At 33.3% G+C, this 23,697-nt stretch overlaps 2 protein-coding genes and 2 pseudogenes across 14 annotated transcripts; 3 read left to right on the forward strand and 1 right to left on the reverse strand.

Annotated features, from left to right (window-relative positions):
• Positions 1-129: 129 nt before the first annotated feature.
• On the forward strand, positions 130-8,621 carry LOC111284473 (beta-fructofuranosidase, insoluble isoenzyme CWINV1-like). The gene is made up of 8 exons (XM_089762998.1): positions 130-1,036; positions 1,191-1,199; positions 1,617-2,467; positions 2,625-2,783; positions 2,879-3,117; positions 3,197-3,287; positions 3,433-4,141; positions 4,436-8,621. The coding sequence occupies exons 1-7, from the start codon at positions 877-879 to the stop codon at positions 3,649-3,651; spliced, it is 1,728 nt and encodes a 575-aa protein (XP_089619124.1). The 5' UTR covers positions 130-876; the 3' UTR covers positions 3,652-4,141; positions 4,436-8,621.
• LOC149518591 (ADP/ATP translocase At5g56450 pseudogene) lies at positions 6,852-7,645 on the forward strand (annotated as a pseudogene).
• A 2,078-nt stretch (positions 8,622-10,699) lies between the features above and the next one.
• On the reverse strand, positions 10,700-11,606 carry LOC111285988 (glutaredoxin-C6 pseudogene; annotated as a pseudogene). The gene has a single exon (XR_016343169.1). The product of XR_016343169.1 is annotated as a glutaredoxin-C6 pseudogene (transcript).
• Positions 11,607-21,222: 9,616 nt separating this feature from the next.
• LOC111285907 (heat shock factor protein HSF30-like) lies at positions 21,223-23,517 on the forward strand. Of its 12 annotated transcripts, none has more exons than XM_022875572.2 (4): positions 21,341-21,880; positions 22,187-22,981; positions 23,177-23,226; positions 23,341-23,517. In XM_022875572.2, exons 1-4 carry the CDS (start codon positions 21,554-21,556, stop codon positions 23,453-23,455), a joined length of 1,287 nt encoding a protein of 428 aa, XP_022731307.2. In that variant the 5' UTR covers positions 21,341-21,553; the 3' UTR covers positions 23,456-23,517. The 12 variants fall into 12 exon arrangements, with proteins under 12 accessions (XP_022731311.2, XP_022731307.2, XP_022731308.2 ...); XM_022875573.2 differs by having other exon boundaries at positions 23,180-23,226; XM_022875574.2 differs by having other exon boundaries at positions 21,343-21,880; positions 23,177-23,221.
• The last annotated feature ends 180 nt before the right edge of the window (positions 23,518-23,697 follow it).

Here is a 23,697-nt window from a genome sequence, read left to right on the forward strand (position 1 = left end):
AAAAGAGCTAAATATTGCTTGATTTTTACTATTATTATGCTTCTTTGCCTTCTAGTGGTGCTGAAATGATGGGTGAGGTTTTATAACGGCACAAATCAATGACTAGTGCATTGGGGCCACCAAAAGTGCAGTCACAAGGCAAGATCTCTCATTTATCTCATCGGGAAATCAATTAACCTTGTTCTCTTCCTGGGGACTCTTGAAATTTGATTTTGGAATCGCTGAGATTTAAAAAAAAAAAAAGGCCAGTGAAGATTCCTTGAAGTTGGGGTTGATTAGGCCAATTCCCTATGTCATATTCATAACATGGCAGAAACAAGAAACTTTAACAACCAGTCTAAGACCCAAGTTCATCTCGTGGATACTACTTCAGGGAAACAGATACGTCTACCCTTGATAGAACCAAAATTTTCGTTTTAAAAGTATACTTGGTAGATTTCCACCTTGACCTTAACTGGCATGTATAATAAATATTGATCTGTGTTTACTTAGAGAATTTGAAGTCTTATAATATTGATTGATTATATCTGATATGATAGTTATATATTTCCAACTCCAGCTTTGTTACAATTTTCTTAATGATGAAAAACTAGGCATATAGTCAAAACAGACAAATTTGGATAGATTATTAAACTAGACTTGTCTCTGTCTACTATATTCTAAATTGATTTACATAGAATAATAATACAACTTGTCAACCAGGCGGCCATTTAGCTTGTTACTGAGTTTATTCAGATGCTTATAAAAATGCAAAGTTGACAATGCAGCTTACTTCATGAAAATGAGGCGAAGATTGTTTGATCTTACCTTCAAAATACTCCTTCCAATTTGCACATATTCTCATAGAAAGTGTGTGCCAACATTGAGTCATTTGCAATGGCTAAATCTGTTATTTGGATTGTTGGGTTATGCTTTGCGATGGTTGGCAATGTAGTTTACGGCTCTCATATGAATGACAAAAATCCTAAGCCTTCTTCAATAAGGCAGCCTTATAGGACTGCCTACCATTTCCAACCTCCCAAATATTGGATGAACGGTATGAACGGTATGTTTTCAGGAACTTTATCTGTTTCTGCAGCAACAAAATTTGCTGTTTAACAACATTAGGTTTGCTTTAGCTTTAAAAAATGTTGATTTTTTTTCCTTTGGTTTGACATGTAATCTGCAAATGGACACTAATGGCAATGTAGATCCCAATGGTAAGCCTGTTCCTTTCTCCTTATTGTACTGTTTATATATAATTCTTGATCTTTTTACATTTTTTTTTCTTTCACTTTACTTTCTGGATTAGGTATGTTTCAATTATCAGAAAATCTACTGTATGATCCATACCTTGTAACTAAATACTCTCCTAGCAGCATAATTAACTAAATCAAAATTGTTATTTGATTCAGTCAATAGGAAAGATATTTTGAGTACAAACTCTTTGAATAAAGTTTCCTGGTGATGAGAGAACAATCCTTTCTTTCTCTGAAATTTATGAAGCGAAACTGAAGCATGGCATGGCATATCATTCTTTAGAGAGCATAATGAACTACAGATCAAATTTTGAAATTTCACAGTGGTAAATCTTTTCTGAAAGTTTGATCTGACACCATTGTCTTCACCTATAACAGGACCGATGTACTTGAATGGAGTTTACCATCTGTTCTATCAATACAATCCTTATGCTGCAGTGCCGCGCAACAAGTCATGGGGTCATTCAGTATCATATGATCTTGTTAATTGGATTCATCTTGAGCATGCACTTGATCCAGTGGATCCTTATGACTTCAATGGCTGCTGGTCTGGTTCAACCACATTCCTTTCCGAGGGAAAACCTGCCATTCTCTACCCAGGAGTTGATACTAAAAGTCGTCAAGCTCAAAATTTGGCACTGCCTAAGAACCTTTCTGACCCCTTCCTTAGAGAATGGGTAAAATCTCCTCGTAATCCTCTTATGACCCCCATTGATGGTATTGACCAGAAGTATTTTAGAGATCCAACAACTGCTTGGAAAGGTCCTGATGGTTTATGGAGAATCTTAGCTGGAAACCAAATGAATGGCGTTGGAACAGCACTTCTATATCGAAGCAGAGATTTTGTTAGTTGGAGTAGAAGTAAGGTTCCTCTTCACTCCTCCAACAAAACAGATATGTGGGAGTGTCCTGATTTCTATCCTGTTGCCATCAATGGTAAAATTGGAGTTGACACCTCGTCATTAGATAAATCAAACAAGCATGTGCTCAAGGCAAGCTTCAATCACCATGATTACTATGTACTAGGAAAGTACACGCCCAAAGGAGACAAATTTTCAGTTGACATTGACTTTATGAATACTAGTTCGGATTTGAGATACGACTGTGGAAAGTTTTATGCTTCAAAGACATTTTTTGACAGTGGAATGAAGAGGCATATCTTGTGGGGATGGGTAAATGAGTCTGACAGTGAATCGGATGATATCAAGAAAAGTTGGTCCGGGCTTCAGGTGATCGAAACCATTCTATTCTTTTCTCTTTATCTCCGCTCATAAAGTCTTTATCACACTCTTAATAAGCAAACTGAACAATATTAAGTTATTAACTTTGGATGAAAGTGGATTTTGTTTGAAGATTCTAATGATGATACTTTGTATTTCATTTGAGTCATTTCCAAGAAGCATTCTGCTCAGTAAAGATGGTAGGCAATTGATTCAGTGGCCAATCCAAGAGATTGAGAAACTCCGTACTAACAAAGTGAGCATCCATAATAAGAAGCTTAAGGGTGGATCATTTCTTCAAGTTTCTAGCGTTACGGCTTCACAGGTAACTAAGTATTTTAATTCTAATTCACTGTTGATCAATGCAATCATTTATGTTTGAAAGAATATCTTACAACATTCCTTCATCTCACTGCATAGGCTGATATAGAAGTTTCATTTAATCTGCCCAACTTAAATGAGGCTGAAGTAATGAATCCAAGCTGGGTTGATCCTCAACTACTATGTAGCCAAAAGAAAGCTTCTGTTAGAGGCAAAGCTGGGCCGTTTGGCTTACAGGTTTTAGCATCCAAAGGCTTGACAGAGCAAACTGCAATTTTCTTCCGCATATTTAGAAACCATTACAAATATGTTGTGCCCATGTATAGTGATCAGAGCAGGTTAATTTGTTACTGGCCAAAGATTCCTTCTCTTTGAGTGCATTAATTTGTAGATTTGACGTTACAAATTTTTTAACAGGTCCTCATTGAGAGAAGGGCCTGACAAAACTACCTATGGAGCTTTCATTAACATAGATCTTCGTCACGAAAAGATTTCTCTGAGGACTTTGGTATGCTGCTTCCTTAGCAATTGATTCAAATTGGCAACTCATCCACTGATTTTAAACTATTCAAGGTTCTCTGAAGTTTCTGTCTTGACTTAGAATTCATCTCTTTTCTTCCCATTTTGTTCTTTGACCATATTCATGTTTACAGATTGATCATTCCATAATTGAGAGCTTTGGTGGGGAGGGGAGAGCATGCATCACTGCCAGAGTTTATCCCAAGCTGGCCATTGATAATCAAGCCTACCTATATGCATTCAACAACGGCACTTTTGATGTCACTATTTCAACCCTCAATGCCTGGAATATGAAGAAAGCTCAAATAGTTTCTGCCACTGCCACAAAAAGAAGAAAGCCATATCTCAACTGAAACAACATCAGTCAACTGCGACCACATCATTTTAGCAAGTTTAATATCATTCTTCTTCAGTCACCCTTTCACTTAATAATAGTAGCATCTTTGCCTTATGCTCCCGTAGGCGGTATCACTTAAGACAACAACCTTTTTGACGTTACCAACTCTATGTTTTTATTCACTTTTGGTACAAGAAGTAATTATAACTAGTACTGAGTTCAATTATGAATCTAATACTATGTACCACTTTTCTTAAAACTTTTGAATGTCCAATTAAATCTAACCTTTTCGATTCAACATGAAGCTATTATAAAAATATAATATGCTGAGTAAAAGTCAAGACACAATTAAGAATCCACAATTAGATATTTTTGGAAATTCAAAGGGATGATTGATTGTATCTTCCGTACGGTTAGAGAAGAAGGCATTCTTTCTTTATGGAGAGGCAATGGAACTAATTTTGCTCAGATATTACCCTTCTGTTGCTCTTAATTTCTCCCTCAAGGTAATAAATTTATCAAATTTGTCATCTTTCCCTTTTTTCCTCTTGGTTTTTGGTATGAAGTGGAATGAACGGAGTGATTTTTTTGGATATTTAGAATGAATTAATTGGTTGGCATGGTTATTTTAGTCTTAGTAGATCTTATTTGGAGATGGGTTGTTGAAATTTCGGAGTTTTGGGAGGTGATATTGTGTGCATGTGAACTGAATGATATAATGTTTCTTCGAGATGTGATGTTATTCTTATTACATTGGATGTACTTAACTCGAGATACTAATTTGTTCAATTTCTTAATAGGAGATTCTAGGGAAAGAGACCTTACCCAGTTGATTTGTTTGTCCACGTAGCTACTTGCAACTGTAATTTCCTCAGGGCATTGCTGTTTGTGCAATTACTGGTATAATTCCCACGTCAATCTTAGTTTGATAATGATTCCTAGGTCAATCTTATTCATGGAGACTTGAGAATTTGAGAAACCTATCTCCTGTAATAATATCCTAATCTCCAAGCTGAATTTTGTTTAGCCTACTTATTAGGTAAGGGACCAAATTGCGGTTCTTTTTTGCTTTTTTCCCGTTTCCATCTTGTCCTTGGAAAATGTCTTCGTTTGAGTTAATAAGTCTGGTGAATTTATGAAACATGCTAGTCTGTAACTTTTCTTTTATCAGCAAGTCCAATCTTATAGTGTCCTTTATGGCACCAGTTCCAATATAGCCTGCAAGGAAACTAGAAATCCTTGGACATGGACAAACTTATTGGTCATTTTACTTCCATGTAGAACCTTTGATAGTCTTATTCCTATTGCTCAACCTTATCTCAACTGCTATAGATGCTTTCTTGCTATTTTTCAGATGGTTAGCAATTTTCCATGAAGATGAGGCTTTTTATTCTCTTTTAATTCTTTTTGTTTTCGGCATGCACGGATTTTTGGCTTTAATCGATAAAAATTAGAGCATTTAGAATGGTTATAGAAGGACCAGTTATAGAGGACAAGTTATAGAAGATATGATATGAAGTTAGCAATTTTATCACGTTTTTATTTTGGCCAAAGAAAGGAAATTTTATCATCGATTAATTATCTTAGAGAATGGGGAAATTGATAGAGAGGTCACTCATAGAATCCAGATCTGCGGGATGGCACAGGGAAATGCATCAGGAATCTTAACTGATTGTAAAATTTCACAGTTCGGCTGTCAAACTAGCAATGTTGTATTGGTTTCAATGCTGGACTACAAGTATTAACATATGGAAAAAAAAAAAAAACGTGGCTTAGATGGGAATGTTATTCTAGATGTCTGTAGTGCATATATATTGAAAGATACAATTAGAAATATGAGAGAAGAGACAGGATACTTACCCATTGAGGACAAATGAGGCCATCCTCATGTAAGGTGCCCATGTAAGGAGGAGAAATACAAATTGTACATAAGATGTGATTTGACCAAGAATATAACTTCTGTGTCAAGAAAAATATATGAAGACTAAAGAGGACATGGATGGAAACCAAAAAAAAAAAAAACCTTGCTTACTGAGTTTGCGAGGGATGTATTCCTGAATAGTGCTCAATGATGCAATATATTCATATAGCCAACTCTACCTAATGGGAAAATACATAGTTTGTAATGATAGGATTCTTTGTGTGAGTTCTAATATATCACCTAGGTTATGAATCTTTGAGAATGGTTGAAGCTTCTAGCACCCTTTTGTGTAGTGTAAATTACTGGAATCACATTTTTGGCAGAAAATGGTTGGAATATTATTTTGGTGGCTCTGCAGAGTATAAGGAAAACACGTGAGATATAATATACCTTTATACCTGGTAGAGGCAACAGAGGGTTGCCCTTCAGGACCATGGCAGATGAAGAGGGCATTAACCTGCAAGTTTAGTATAGCACAAGGAGCCTTTTTACAGAATAATCAGCTACTGTTAATATGGCGGTGATTCAGTGTTTTGGCTTGTCATATCATATAGGAGTATATAATAAAAGCATGTGACTAAAATCTTAATGTAGTCTAAAGAGACGAAGCTTTCTGAACTTTAAAATCATCCTTTTTCATGAATATTCCTAATCCACCTAGAAAGATGTACATGTTAGCAGTAACCTGGAAATATTTCAAATGAAACTTATTTATTTGTGTTTTTGTGTATACTGTCAAAAGAACCAGTCATAGTGCTATTGACGATAATGTCGTAGGAATAAAATTTAAAGCTGAGGTTGTTTTTTTCTACATGTACGTTCATGTGTCACGACCTGCGCTGCATGGTAGTTAGGCTTAAGTTCCCAGCCGGTGACACATTCGCACATACAATTTGCCTTTTTTTTTCTTTTTCATCTTTTTCTTTTAAGGCGCATTAACCTAGTCTAATCTCAAAGATATCATGATGTTGGAATAATAGGGACAGAAAAGCTAAGAGAGCTATTAACCATATGGCCCTAATAGTGATAGTTGGGATGACAACTCCTGTAAGAAATAACTATAGTGCCACTTCCTGGAAGAGCATTAGGAATAGGTGAGATGAATTTGCCATCAATAAAAAGTTCATATGAATCACGTGATAAATGCTGTTGACACAAGTTGGCAACAGCACATTTGAATTCAGATAAGCTTTTCTTGGTGGTAAGCACGCTTGAAAGTCCCCAAGGGGATAATCCAAGTGTTAAAACTTAAGTCTTTAAATTAAACTAGGAGATCTGAGTTTTGAATCTTGGGGATGGAGGAGGTGGGATTTATGAAATTGTTGAGAGTCGTCTACCTTTTAAGTGGCTCAAGGCCTAATGAGTCTCTGTATGTATGAAAGGATAAAACAGCCTTCAAAATCAGAACCTCAAACATAAACAAATAAAAAAATAGAACTTTTTGCTTGAGTTTTTGAATAAAACTCCGAGAAACTGACAACATCACTGTGTGGTTATCTCTTTAAATACTTAGCATCTCTTTATGCAGAATCTGAATAGAAACATATTAAGAAACGGCTATTTTCAAGATCTTAATCTACCCTCTAGACCTGTCTCACACTCTTCTTGCTTCAGACATTGGGAGAACTGATGTTCGTCAATTCTGAGGTATCTATCATTTCCTGAGTAATATATGCAAAAAAAGATGGAATTCGGGGAATTTACAGGGGTCTTCCTGCCTCTCTACCGGGGATGATTGTTCATCGGGGTCTGTGTTTCGGAGGATTTGATATAATAAAGGAAATTTTGACAGAAGAATCCAAAACTGAATTGGCATTATGGAAGCGTTGGGTGGTAGCCCAGGCTGTGACAACATCTGCTGGATTGTTGTCGTATCCACTAGATACAGTTTGAAGGCGGATGATGATGTAATCTGGCTTGGAAAAACCAATGTACCATAGCCAGCTGGACTGCTGGAGGACGATTTATAGGACAGAGGGGTTAACTTCATTACCGTGGGTTACTGTCTAATGCTTTTAGGAGCACTGGTGCTGCGGCCATCTTGGTTCTGTATTATGAGGTCAAGAGTCTCGTGAATTGGGGTGGATAGTAGTTGAAAGAGAATTTTGACAGTTTTCTTTTTGAACAGAAGGATTAGAGTAGAATGAGATTCATGATTACATCAGGAAAACCTTGTAAAGTGCAGCCAAGGTTGATACACTCAATGCCTTAACATGTAATGGATGACCTTCATTTACCACATTTCATTGCAACTTGCAAAGCTTTTGGCGAGTCACACATCTTGATTTTCCTTAACGAATGAAAAAGAGCAAGTTGCTGTTTACTCTTGTGCTGGAGGTCATTACCAAATTTGTGTCACTTTCTTTACAGTTTTGTCATTGGGGAAGGGGGATAAATTGGGTTCTGTCTAGTTGTTCCTTTCATATCAACATCCACGTCCCAGTATCTGGTATATTCTTGTGGATATCCAGGAGCCGAAACCACATCCATTTACTTATTTCCTTACTGCTTCCAAATATCCCATGGAAAGTTGATATTATGTGAAAAAAAATTCCGACTGTCATTCTGAAAGTCGTTTTCTTCGATGTGATGCTGCTGGGGACAGAGATTGCAGCAAAAACTAATACCAATACTAAGAGGAAGACAGGTACTTCACTTTAACTAAAACAGCAAAAAACTGTAAATCCTGATGTTGTTGCAGTGATCTCATTTTTACTCTCCTGTTTATGTTTAATTCCTGACTCACCAGCACTTCTTTCACTTATTGTCAAAGATTACTGCATTGTTTTCTCTATAATTCTCTCCTTTACTCTTCTTGTTTGTGCTGCCACTGACGTGCTTGCTGTCCAGGAATAGATCATATCACTTTCTAGCCAGATAACGACAACAATCATAATTTCATGTAACAGTTGTAATGAACTAGTGGTACTATTAAGGTCATTGGTGCAAAACATGAGTTCAAGCACTTACGCCTCAGCTTCTCCATAACATCATATGCTGTTTAGTTGTGGGAATATGCTTTAATCAAGAATTAGTACTTCAGTAAAGTAATTCAGTTGTGTTTCTCTGTTTCTCTCTTTGCTTCCCAAAGTGATGTAAGCTTGACTGGTAATGAGGTGGCATTTAGCTATTGGTCAAATTATAATCTGGGGGAGGTGTTAAGTGGAGAGAATTGACAGCCATAAACAATGTGCCCAAACTAGACGGAAAATTTTGGAAACATTAGGTAAGAAAAATTGGACAACAATAAAAATACATGCATACAAGTGGGAACCCCGTAAAGAAGCCGAAGCAAAACCATGACTTCACCCATCAAAGAAAAAGGGCAAAAGAAAACGAAAGGTGATGAAGTGATAAAGTATTTAAAAGATGCTTTTTCCAACTTTTAGACTAAGTTTTTGGACCAAAAACCATACCATTAAGGAACTTTCAGTTGCGTACTTGAGTTTCCCATTTCTCGTTACTTCCACTTAAAATATATACACAAAAAAACGCTACTATTAATTTCTTTATAACTTTTTTCATCCCACAAGTTGCTTTATAGGGAATCAGAAAGCGATTCTTCTTACGGTGGGCTGTAAAGATTCTAGGTGGGGTCCAGTGATGGGGTAAATCAACAGCATCTCACGGATGCCATGTGTACAAATTCAAAAAATATTAAAAAAAAATCCAAAGGTAACACCCACTCTTGAATCGTGGTTGTGATTTGTGGATTTGCTGTTTGATGGTAGTTCTTGTCATCAACCGTGCTGTCTTTTCCAAGCCCAAAGGAAAAAGAATAATTATTTGGGACCCATTTGGCTAGAAACAGATGCTTTAGCTTTTACCCCAGCTCACCCGTTCTTGTTTTCCTTAAATTGGAAAGAACTCCAAACAGCAGATTGTTTTTGGTGACTGTAGCTCTCCCTCGCTACAGGAACATTGTCATTTAGAGCAGGGTTCCTACTTCCTATAAGGACATTCCCGCTTGCTCAGCTTTTATTACTATTGAATAATAATTCCTCATCTCAACATCCAAACATATAAATGCAAATAGTAAGATATTTTACGATACTACTACTTCACAATTCGCATAAATCGCTACTTATTATAAAAATCTAGTAAAATCATAAAAAAAAAAAAAAAGAAGACTTGAAACTTGAAAGCTGAAACCACCCCAAGAGAAAGGTTTAAAAGAGTAAGAAAAATGAGAAACATGATGATGAGACCACGCGCTACACGGCTACAGAAAACCGAAGTGGGTTAGAGTTGGAGTTTGAGAGCACCAAAAAATTGGTAATAAAATGATGCTGTCAGGTGGTTGAACTGAAGCTGTGACGCATCTTCGATTACTGTCTGATGGGTTGGTGATAATTTGGTGCCTTATCTTTGCCTTCAATTTTTGCTGATCTTATTTGTCAGCTACCCTTTCCTTCACCCAATACGCCAATTAGAATATACTAAAAATTACAGCTTCTCACTCACTTCCTTCCTTTACTGTTTAATTTACTTATTATGGCATCTGGGGTGGGGGAGGGAATAGCGTTTTATTTCTTTCTTTTTTCACAGCTCAGTTTCAAGTGTGCTATTGGGATCACCAAACCTTTTCTAATAGTCATTCAAACTTCATCTAAGATCTACTTTGAGTTATAAAAAGAAACCCTTATACTAATATATGTTAATAAGTATATACCAAAAATTAAGAAGAATTGTTGGAAAATCACAATCCATGAAAAATATTGAACCACAAATTGTGGAATGCAATCTGTGAGAGAATCAAACTGAAAAGAACCGTGTAGCAATCCCAGGATATTGTTTCTTTTTTTTTTTTTTTGTTTTCTTAATAATAATTGGAAGAATTTTGTCAGATTATGCGACAATGCCCACTTGGATTGGAGCTCGTCATTGTCAGTAAAAAGCATCACTAACCATAACCTCTTCCTCTAAAAACAACCCGGATCAGATTATTAACCGTTCTTTTTCATCTAGAACCTGCCTCGAACAAATTTCAACGGCTCCGATTGCTCAATAATTGGCAATGGACCCCACCTGACTTGAGCTCCTGATCAAACCCCCCCCCCCCACTCTGACTAGAGCTCCTGAAACACCACAGCTCCAACCCCCATAACACTTCACAAATCCAACAAGAAGGGAAAAAAAAAAGGAAAAAGAAGAAAACTTTCACACACATAATCTCATTCACTTGATTTAATTAATACAATTCTCTAAATACTATATTCAATATGCTTTCTTTGACCGGCAAAGCTAATAGGAGAAGAAAAAAATGATAAAACGAAGCTGAAATTATTTTATTTTTGGAAGTGGACTGCCTAATTTTTATGTTCATCAACTTACAAAGAAGTTACAATAATAATTATAATGACAAGAAAAACCCAAGACTAAAAAAAGCATTAAAAATGGCAGCTTGATTATATGATTTTTAATGCTATTATAATAATCTATACCCAGAGAGCGCCAACTTCGACGAGCTTTGGGACTAGGTGGCCGCTAAGGTGAAGAGCAACGAGGGATTCAAGGCCGCCGACGCAGGATCCACCAATGAACACTGCGGGGACAGGATTCCGAGCGGAGAGGCTATCGTGAAGAAACGGTGAAGGGAGGGAAGCGATCTCATGGTCATCAAGTTCGATGACAGTAGGGTGAACCCCGATGGTGGCTAAGAGCTTTTTCATGACATGACACATGCAACAAGATGATCTGCTGAAGATGATGACAGGGTGCTCCGATATCAGCCTCCTGATTCGTGTCTCCGTTGACTCCTCCTCGCCTATGGAAAGGCCTGCGCCGCTGAGAGCGGTGGTAGTGGTGCTGGTACTCATGGGATTGTTGTTTGAGGAAGAGGAAGAAGGAGGTAGTAGTGGTAATGGTGTTAGATCAAGCTGAACGACGTCACTTGGGCAGCTTCTCAGGCTTTGCATCGCCAAAGAAAAACAAGGGCTCTTTCGTTGTGATATGGTAATGTCAACGAGGAGAAACTAGTGGGATGGGAGATTTAAATACAAAGCTAGTATAAAAATGAGAGAGAAGAGAATTGAGCTTGGCTTGGCTATGCTTGCTTACATCAGAAAGTACTGTGTTACATAGGTTCTCTTTATTTTTTGGGATCATGAGATTTTTGGGGTGCTGAGACTTTGGAAAAGCCCACGCGCTTAAGAAAAAAGAAAATGTAAACTAATTAAAATATTATTTTTTTTAAATGTATAATTTCATTAAATTCAAAAATATATAATAACCGACAGTTATTGTTACTTGTTTATAAAATATTAATATTTTAATTTAATAATAATCAAATTTTATTTTTTATAATTTTTAATAAAATTAATAATTTATTATTTTAAATATTATCTTAATTGACACTATTAAATACTAAGAAGTAAGAAATGGTTAATATTTAAAAATTTAAAAAACTAATTTACTAAAGTTTCTCTTTATATGTGTGTTTTGGTTTGGTTTGTTGTTCATATTCATTCATGTGCACGTGGGCATATGTCATATTGGTATTTTTAGTCGCAAATATTAGAAAGGGTAGTGATCGGAGGTTGGACTTGTGTATTTTTTATGACGACAAAACTATCCTTATTTGTAAAAACAAGTGGATTCTTGTGTTCTTATTTAACAGATTTTTCTTGTTCCAAAATGAGGTGGAAAGTCTTTGACTGCCAATTGGCTATTCTTTTAAGGAGAAAGAAACCGTGCTATATAAAATCCTTACAGATTTTTTGTCTTAGAAATTGTAAGTATGACATATTGACATGTCATATCCCTTTTGTATCAATTTGTTCTATTTTTTTTTTCTTGTTTTTAAGCTTTAAGAAACTTATAAATAACGAAATACCATCAAGTTTATTTTTAATTTTGCCCCACAATTATTTTGGTTAAATTAGTAGTTTAACTTAGCTAATTTCTATTTTTTTCTTTCTATTTGAATTGCATGAAATAAAAGGAAAAAAATAAAAATTATATTAATAATTAAGAAAACAAAAGAATCGATTAAGTATTAATTTAAATAACATGTATAATAATCAAAATTTCGAAGATTGGAGAAAATTTAGAGTCATAATATAATCATTAGATAAATTAAATAGATAAAAATTTTGGGCTTAAAAATAGATTAAATGAAAGCAAAAAGAAATAGTGAAGGATTGAAAAGGGTGGGCTTACAAATACCCAAGGAAACGAGTGAGGGGAGAGTATGTCGTGCGTCACGTGATACAGTAGTTCCGAAATACAGGATTTTAGCCGCAGAAGTGGCGTGGATCAGTCACATGGAGATGGTGGTGATCGTAATAAATGACCCCCACTTTGGTCAACTTATTTTCCACGTGGAACACTCTGATTGAACCATGACGTAACCCATAAGCTATAACTTTGCCTTTCTCCCTCTCTCTCGATCGACTAAATTTTCTTCTTGAAAAAAAAAAAAAAGTCTTTTATTGTTATTAAAAATTGCACCGCTACTAAAATTAAAAGCAAACGAACGCAAGCGCTACGGGAAAAAGATAGCTGATGTGGAGAGAATACTGATTGGGAGGAGGGGGGATGGCTGGACCCCACTTCCATGACATAATCATCGGAACGAAATTACACTTTCCTCGTCATCGTGACGTTCCGTGCTTGACACGTGGTAGCTGTGTTTCACTTTCCCTCAGGCATGGAGATTGTGGGGCCTTCTAGGGGGAGATGTGGGGCCCTCCACACCTTTTGGGTCTCAAAGATGGAGCTAATGAGAGTATGCCACATGGTCGTCGGCGTTCTGCGACGTTGATGGGATTGGCGGCAAAGGGGAAGGGAGGGGGCTGGTCCGCTTTGCTTTTGTTTGTGCGTGTGGGCCACCATCATGAATGTGGTGTTTGAGGAGCACATTAAAGGAGCACCGTTGATGGTGGATTTTGTCTGCTACATGTGATGAGATAAGCAAAGGGCAATTGCATCAGCATCACCCCGGCACTTGGGGCCCACTTCATCAATTTTCTATTTTTAATCTACTTTTAATATTTTACTTTTATTCATTTTGAAGATATAATGCGGTTAAATTTTTTAAAAATTTAACATATTAATGGTAAAAAATTTTAATTTTATAAGTAAATTAAGATATTAAAAAATAAAAAAATAGTTTAAAAAAAGGAAATATATATTACAATTTTAATTTCATTTGTGAGATTAAAAATTTTTATTATCAATACATTAAATAATTTTTTTAAATGTACAATTTTTCAAAACTTTATTAATCTATAACATTTGAATATTCAGTTATCCACTCTCTTAATTTCGCCTTGCCACTTCAATTATTCATTTCAAGCTGTGTTAAGTAAAGATTTTCTTTTTCCTTTTTATTTGTTTTCATAGTAGTAGTAGGTTTGGTTTTTTAATGGTTGAAGAATTTGTGTAAAAGAAAAATAAAATAAAAGAAGAGTAATTATAAACTTCAATAAAATGAAAATGTTTTGACTCACCCACATGTAGTCATGTTTCACCTCTTCCTTATTTGAGGTGAAAACAAACATTTTAAATTTGGGTATTTAAATTTTTATTTTAATCAAATTAATTATCTTAATTAATTTAATTTAATTAATCGATTGATTATCAAATTAATTTTAATAGTTTTAAAAATAATATTAAAATAATATTAATTTTTAATTAATCAAATTTTTAATCGAAATAATTAAAATATAATAGAAGTAAAAAATAAAATAAAAAATATATGAAATGATAGTTTTATTTTATAAATTATTATAGTTTTTAATTTAATATTTGAATGTTTTATTAGATGATTTTATTTAGTTTGTTTCAAATATATGAAATAAAGAGTTTAAAATATAATTTAACTTAAATATGTTTGATTATTTGATTAACGAAAATAAATAAAACATCCAAATTTAATTTAATAAATTTAATTCAATTAATAAAAAAAATCATTCAATTAATTTATTTTTTGATAATTTAATTTAAAATTAACCAAATCAACTAAATAAACTTCCTCGATTTAAATTCCAAATAATTTGCAAACAAAAAATTAAAAAAACCCTTTAAATGGTATGATATTCATAATTTTTCATGTTTAGTACTTTTTAATTAATTACTAATAAGAGAATAAGATATTTGAATTTAACTTTTAAAATAAAAATACACTTATTATTAAATCAAATGTTCATATATTTGTTTATTTATTATTTTTCATCATTATAATCGTAGTTGTAATGGTTTTTTTTGCATCATATTGTATTAGATAAAATCCCACAAAATTAAGCACTTTGTAATATGAAAAATTATTTAATATATTGCCAATAAAAATTTTTAATTTTATAAGAGGGTTGATAAAATGACATGTATTTTTTTTAATATACATTAAAAGATGTGAATCATCTTATTAATCAAACTTATAAAGTTAAAAAACTTTATTTTTAATAGAATTAATGATTTTTTATTTCGAATCTTAAATAAAAACATTATTAATGGTATCACGTCTATTACTGGCACTTGAAAAATCATGAAAACATATATGTTTGAAAACTTAAAAATCACAAGTGCCATCCATTCAAATTTGACTTTTAATTTTTGGGTAACCGAATGAAAAAAAAAAAAAAAGAAGAAAAAGGTTGGTTTTGATTGGAGGTCAAAGATTCAAAAGCAAAAGAGACTTACAAGCTGTGCTACAATGGCATTGGCATTGATGGGGATATATGCGAGTTGGTTGGAAGCCGTGTACCAAAAGCCCTCGTTTCCTTTGATAAAATATCACAAAAGTGAGAAAAGAACAATGCAAAAGAAGTGGTACTCGTGGTCACCATGCATAAGGGTCAAATCAACAAACAACAAGTTATCGTCATTCTCAACGTCATCAGCCATTGTTGATGGACGGAAAGTCTTTAAGGTTGTTGCCAGAACTCCTCAGAGACCACGCCTTAACATGCTTCACGTTGTATCCAAAGATAAAGGGAGAAAGAAGAAAAAAGAAAAGCAAAGGCTGAATTTGATGCTACAGACCCCGGCATTTTCCGCATTGGCAGCTAGTCCTTTATTTATATCATTAATATACTCTTTTGCTGTATATGAATTACCCATGGCCATCACCTCTTTTTCTCTTTCATTTATAACCCATCTTCAATTTAATTTGAGTTTGAAAAAATTCGATTAACAAATGATTATAAATATGGACTAAAGATAATCATATGTAATATTATTTTAATACATTGTTTTCACTTTAATTGTGCCAATTTTATTCTAAAATAACATTTAAATTCATTTTATCATATATTTGCAGACATGAGTTAATCGGAATATATATAAATACTTATGCTGTTTTAAAGAGAGGGGTCAAATTGATGAGATGAGCTTTCAATGAGCCCGTCTTGTAATATTACACTAGTGTTTCGTGGACCCATCCCATTTTATAGTACTAAGTCTTTCGGTGGCTGCTTTAATAGTTATCACTCAATCAATGAAGTGCCACTAAAGTTGACCTGAACCCTAACTTATAGGAAACTTAAAAGCCAAGCACCATGCAATAAATTTAATTAGTGAACATTCAGTATTAAGAAATAATATTTAATATATTTTAATATTTTTAAATTACAAATTTTTTATAAAAAAAAAAAATGTGAATCGAGTTGCCCTTTACAAATTCACCAACAGACAAGGGAGACGTAGATTTTTTTTTTACTCTCCACATGACTAAATGAACCTATTTAAAATTTAGTTGATGTACAAAATAAATCCCAAATTTAATGTTTTGGTTACGGTCTTGTACTCAAGAAAAAATGGTACTATGGGATCACTGCATATATAGTATAGGGTCCCATAAATTATAATTTTCAAAACGAATCTATTTAATACCCTGTGAACATTTAATGCATTCATTATAAATGCTTGGTTGGTTGGTAATATATCATATATGTGATTGATATCACATACCATATAGATAAAAAATAATTCAGAAAATAAATTTTTATTGTCGCAAGGTTTTGACATAATGATTACAAATCATCTAGTCTCTTTAATGTTGTCAATTCAAAGATACATTATCTTCTCAATTTCATTTAAAAATACAAGATGAAACTATGTTGGGTGCTTTTACATCATAGACTTTGCCAATAAAATTACAAAAACTAAGCCAATTAGGAGAATTTCTTGTGGCAAGTGGGAAACCCACGAAATCAAATCACCTCCATAACACATATTTCTAGGCGTGCTTAGTATTCACTTTATTAAAATAATTTTAGATACGATAAAAAATAAAAAAATTAAAAATTAATTTTCACATGATATATAGTAGTAGTAAAGTATATTTCACCTTTATTTTGTTTCATCAAACTTGCGTAAAAAATGCATTATCTTTTCCGACATTCATGGAGAAAAATATCATAATAAAACATAAAAGGTCTAAATATAAAACCTCTAAACCTCACTTCACTTTTTAATTTTATAATTTCCTACTCTAAGAATTTAAAACTTTCATGCACGCGCTACATGATAGTGCAGTGAATTTTATTTTAGAAAATATAAAAAGCTATTGAATTTTAATTAAAAAATTATTTAAATATTTATTATTATTATAATTAATTAATATTTTTAGTATTTATTTGTATTAAATTAAATTTTTATTTAGACGAATTTTAACATTATTAATTTATTATAAATTAAGATAAAATTTTATGTGACATTATTAAAATAAACAAAAGCTTATTACTTGACATAATTGATATAAGTAAAAATAAAGTAAAATAATTTTTTTCCTTTTTTATTTTTTTGTCCCCTCTTTTTAAGATTTTTTCATGAATTTAATTGATTTTAATTCAAAATTTAATTCATTAAATTTTATCATGTGATTGAATTTTGTCAATTTAAAATTTAATTAAATCAAAATAAAAAATTAAAGTTTGATCAATTATAATAAAATATTAAAAATTTAAATAATTATTAAATTATAATTTAAAACTAATTTTTACCCTTTAACTATTTTTTTCTCTTCTTGCACGATTCGTTACTTCTGACAATCCCCACGTGAGTGGTCACATGTCCGTACCTTCTATAAGCGAAGATTTAGGAGATGTTGTCAGCAAGATCTGTGTCCGTGACCCGAATCCGTATCATGTACATATTGGGTACAGGCCTGCACTTAAGGTCGTCATTGGTGCTCATTATCCACAGTTGTGCACTTTAGCATAGCCCCTTGTTCTTGTTATCAGGCTGTTTCGTTAATTGGCGCCGCTGCTTTTTTTTTTTAACATAAATTTCAGTCGTATTATTTATTTATTATTAGTTATTCTTTTAAGTAAATCAGTTCGTTATCTGGTTCAGTGTGACACATGGGTGACAAAACCTGCTGTGACAGTCAGGGGTCAGATAGTAGGACCCGATGATGTCATGATCTGAATCTGTGTCGCTCATACGTGTAACGTAGTCTAGTTTCCCTCTGGTCCTTTTGCAGAAGGGGAGGTTATCTCCCTTGCACGGTGAAATATGAAGGGTTTGTTCCCCTGGAAAAACCATCTGATCATGCCCGTACATGTGGCAGATTGTAATTAAGTTGTGGGGTTGATACCATGGGGTCAACCGATTTAAGTTTGTGGTGGCCATGCCTGTTTTCTGTTAGGTTTTGACCATACAAAAATATGAGACAATGAGCAGTGAGAGCGGAGGAGGGGGCATGGATAATTAACAGCTCATTGGAGCAATAATGCTAAGGCCTGATAAGGGTATTGAATATTGAGTGCTCCCATTTGTCCGAGAGTTTTGATTCTTCTTTCATTGAAATTTTATTTTTTTATTCCATTATCCCAATTGTTTTAAAAAAAAAATGTTCATTAGATAGAGTGTGTCGTGTCAGTTGACAACATTTAAAATTTATTGAAGATATCTGAAGCACACACAGTCTTGTCTTGTCCAGAAAATCAATTTGATTGTTCATGTTAAAACAAAAAAACTTGCAAGTTTTACAGCTAGCATATTGAATATGAGGAAGAAGATAAACTGAGTTGCCGACTTGAATCTGATCGATGATAGAGGTTGTAAATGTAGCTTTTAGGTTAGGCTTATGCATTTTGATTTACCGGTGGTAAAAGTGTTGAAAAGAACGCCATTTTGGACTTATAATGATAGTTATCAAAATCGAATTAAATATTAAATTATTAAGTTAATAATTAAATTAATTAATTAATTATCGATTCAATAAAATATTATATAAAATATAAATATTTTAAAATTTTGAACTTTTAATTAAAATTAAAATTTAATAATTCAATAACAAAGCTATGAATTTTAACATATATATCATAAATTATAAATTTTAAAATATAAAATTCATAAAACAATTAAATACTAAATTACTTAATATTTTATTAAAATCATATATTATATTTTAATAATTAGAAATAATATTTATATTTTAATAAATACAATAAATAATAAGTAATAAATAATTATAAATAATTATTTTTTATATTTATTAAGATATAAATATTATTTATTAATATAAATCAATCTTTATTTAATAAAAAAGAAATATCTATATATAGAATTAATAAAAAGAAAATATTTATATTTATATGAAAATTAGTAAAAGAGAAATTAAAATCATTTTTATATTTTTTATATGAATGTAGATTTTTTTATTAATTTTACATATATACATTTTTTTATTAATTATTTTCATTCATGATCAAATAATTAATCATTTTTATTAATATTTTATTTTTTATTAATTGTATATATTATTATTGTTATAATTATTTTTAATTATGGTATCAATTAATAAAATTTTTTGTTAGATTATCCTTTTTTTTTAAATTACTTTTTTTTATACATGTATAAATTTTTTTACAATATTATTATTCACGTGTCAAAATATGTCAATATATCATTAATATAAAGATGTAAGATATTAAAAAATAAGGATTGTGGGTTATTTGGATGAAATGGTAGTATAAGGATTTAATTATATTATTTTGAATACTAACATTTTTTTTTATATTTTACTTAAACTTATTAATTGGTATTAAATTATTTCAATAAAAAAAATCATTCGATTTGCTAATTTATTATGTGAATCTTCTGTTTACAACGATTTAAAATAATTTAATTGTAAAACTTATCTAATTATAAAATCGAATCGATTTCAATATTTGTTTACCAATTCATCCGATCGGATTGACGATCCAACTCAACTCTAATAACTATGCTTACAACCAAAGAACTTCAATGGATTCGAAAATTTGTATAAGAACTATAATGTACTAGAGTTTTGACCAAACAAAATGGGTTAATTATAGTACTTTTTCCATAAATAAGTCATTTCTATTTTCCATAAATAAGTCATTTCTATTTCACCCTTTCTCCTCCTTAACATACTGTAATCATGAATTATAATAGCAGAATGGAAAAAGAAGGGTTTTTTTTTTTTTTTTTGGTTGGGCAAATGGGAAAGAGAGAGACAGAAAATAAGGCATGCGAGGGCAGGGCCCCAAAAATAATGGACAACAAAATGAAGTCATCACCTTGGTTGGGTTGTCATAGAAAAAATAAAAAGTCGGAGCGGCAGCCATTTACTTTCTCATTAGTTTTGGCAACTACTGTGGTGGGCTTCAATTATTATTCTTAATTTTTTTTTTTGGGGATTAATTTCTGGTTTAGAATAGCTCAATGATGATGCATTCAAGGTGGCATTAAACTAATTGACTAACATAAGTGGCTTACCTTTCCACGGGCTACGGCCTTCAAGGGAAATTAGTCTTACATATAAGCTGATTGAAATTTGAATGAATCTCTTTACTTAAGATATAAGTAGTAAGCAATAATAAAAAAAAAACGAGGATGATCCCTTCAAGTGGAAGTTATCGTATCATAGATTTGATTTTATAACACATGCAACTTTGCTTACTTATTTTTTATTTGATGGAAGGCTTATCTATATGTATATTATTATATATATAACTTCTGATTGAATTGATGTTACGAGTCAAGTGACATAAACTCAATTAACAAAGTATGTAAAAATGAAATAAAATTAAAGACGTTTTAGTCTTTTAACTGTGAAAAAAATAATTATTTTCTTAAAAAAAAAAAAAACTACCTGGCTCTGCAAATCATTGAAGATACCAATTAATTTTATAGGTCAAATCCTTTACATCTATGCTAAGAATCTGGGTTTTATTAAAGAAAAAATAACTCAACCTATACTAACTTCAACTTGTAAAAGCTAGCCAAAAAATAACAGAAACAGAGTATATGCCTTGGCACATTGCAGAACAAGATGAAGAACAGAATTGTTGTCGGCCCAAGTTTTCATGTTGATCCAGTGAGGAAGAAAATTGAGCAGACTTCGATCCAATATTATATTTGGAGCTGGAACAAACTTCATCAGCAAGACTTTTGTTTTCCTCCCGACTGTCTAGTGGGCCATCTTTGAAGCCCAAATCATTGTCTTGTTCTCAATCCTCCTCACAACTAGTTAGTAGTAACTATTTAGAATAAGGTTCTTCTAACTAACATTGGGTCTGTTGTCCATGGAAACTCGATCTGAGTTAACGAAACCCATTTGTTTATTCCTCGGCTCCACCCTGAAAAATCTAAACAACCTACGTGGCAAAAGTTGAGGGGTGAAAAAGATCTGGACTTACCAAGTAGGCTCCATAATCCGACCATCGACGGCTGTGGACAAGCTCTTAGGCTTTTGACCCTTGGCGAATCTGGCAAAATGTAGAAGTTTCCAGACTTTTGCTTCTGAGCAGAAACTTCTTACAAACTTTAGAAAAAAAGCTCACACATAATCTGTCACTAGAACTTTCTTTTCCACCGCCTTATATTATCACTTCTCTCTCTGACTTGTAATTCCAGGACATTTGCCCCTAAAACATTCTCAGTTTTCTTTTTTCATACGAAACTGAAACTTAGGACAGAACTTCAAAGTGAAGTGAAAACTCACCAAAAGAAACAACAACAGATTCAGCAACGTTGCTAGATTTATTACAGAGCCGAAGAGAAGATCAGAAAGAAACAAGAAATGGAAGGAGTGGTAATAAAAGAAGAGGAAACAGTGATGTTTGTAGCTGGAACTGCAGGATTATCTACATCTACATCTTCATCTTCTTCTCCGTCTTCGAGTGTTACTCCACAGCCGATGGAAGGGCTTAACGAGGTTGGTCCACCGCCGTTCTTGACCAAGACTTTTGAAATGGTGGAAGATCCTTCGACGGACTCAGTGGTTTCATGGAGTAAAGCTCGTAATAGCTTCATTGTTTGGGATTCTCATAAATTCTCGACTACTCTGCTTCCTAGGTACTTCAAGCACAGTAATTTCTCCAGCTTCATTCGCCAGCTCAATACATATGTAAGTAATCTATTGAAAAATGTTGTCTTTGTTTTAGTTTTGTTGCTAATTTTGTACAATTTTTACTTGGGTTGTCCTTGTTTTGCTTTTTCTGTCTAAAATCTATTTGCCTCTTAGTTGAGAAAATAGTCTGAGAAAATCAGAACTCATTTTGGCTTCTTTTTTTTTTTTTTTTTTTCTTTTAACGTTGTGATTACTCAACCCCACGGCTTTTCTTGTGTGTCCTACTCTGTGTCTTGGTGATCAATTTTCAGTCTGATAAATTTCAAGGTAAACTAATCACATTAATGCTGTAACCTAATGCAGGGGTTTAGGAAAGTTGATCCAGACCGTTGGGAATTTGCCAATGAAGGATTTCTGGGAGGGCAAAAATGCCTACTGAAAACGATCAAGAGGAGAAGAAATATCCCGCAAAGTTTGCAACAGCAAGGAGGAGCTTGTGTTGAGTTAGGACAATTTGGACTAGACGAAGAGCTTGAGAGATTGAAGAGAGATCGAGGTGTGCTACTGGCAGAAATCGTGCGTCTAAGGCAGCAACAGCAGCATTCAAGAGACCAAATTGTTGCAATGGAGGGGAGGTTACAAAGCACGGAAAGAAAGCAACGGCAGATAATGACATTCCTTGCCAAGGCTCTTCGTAACCCAACCTTTATCCTGCAATTTGCACACAAAAGACAGATGCAAGGTATTGAAATCGGGAGAAAACGGAGACTAACAGCTAGCCCAAGTGTAGAGAATTTGCAAGAAGAAGCAATTCCTGTGGTAGTTGATAATGACCAAGTTGTTGATTGCACCAACCAGGAGCAAGAAGAATTGGCAACAATAGAGTCTGAGATAGAGACATTTTTCTCTTCTGCCTTGGACAATGAATCATGCAGTGAAATCAAGGATCCTATGACAAGTCCGGTGCCCATATCAAGTGGAGCTAATTTGGGTGTTAATGAGATAATATGGGAGGAGTTAATCAGTGAAAACCTAATAGCTGGTGAACCAGAGGGGGAAATTGTGGTGGGTGATCAGCCTGAAGTTGATGTTGAGGTAGAGGATTTGGCTGTAAACCCTGCAGATTGGGTTGATGATTTGCAGGGCCTAGTGGATCAGGTGGGTTATCTCGGGTCAAAGCCATGACCAAACACATTAATGGAATGTAGGATATTGTTGTTCTAGGCTTGAGTTGGTCTCTACGACACCATTCCTTGTTTTCTTAAACTGGTAATTTCATGAATTTTTGCTTCTTGTTTATGTTGCTTCTGTATTTTGTTTGTGACTAATAAGAGTATATGATTTCTCACACAGCAGGGAATGGTGAAAGTTTCCAAGGGGCCAACAGATGTTCCTGTTGTTATGTATCCTTACTGATAATCTAGTCCTTCATTTCCTTTTGACACTTTTTAATGCACTTTGGAATTTGATTTACCAGTTACATGATATTTGTTGTTTCTTGTGGCAAATTTTTGCAGGCGGGCTAACCGACAAAGATTTATTGGGGGACCCCTCCAAGCACGAGTCTTCCAGAAGCTTCTAGTTCCAGATTTCCAGTCCCTATTTCCTACTGCCTATATATGTTTGCGCTAATGCTCTTTCTGTATCCTTGTTAACTTCATATTAATCTTTGTTAATGTAAATATCAGTTTCAATCCATGTGTACAGTATGGATGCATATATTCGATATGCATATAGGCAAGGAATATTACTCTATGGATTGAGTTCTTTGTAAGCTGTCTGAGCAAGTGGTAACGCTAAGACCAAATAAGATCTTCGTTGATAAATGTGGAATAGTAACTAATGAATTTCAGAAGTCTGTTGTCTTTTTTCTG

Source organism: Durio zibethinus, chromosome 6 (genome assembly GCF_047325235.1).
Source record: "Durio zibethinus cultivar Kanyao isolate XHJ-2024 chromosome 6, ASM4732523v1, whole genome shotgun sequence".
NCBI classification, from domain to species: domain Eukaryota; kingdom Viridiplantae; phylum Streptophyta; class Magnoliopsida; order Malvales; family Malvaceae; genus Durio; species Durio zibethinus.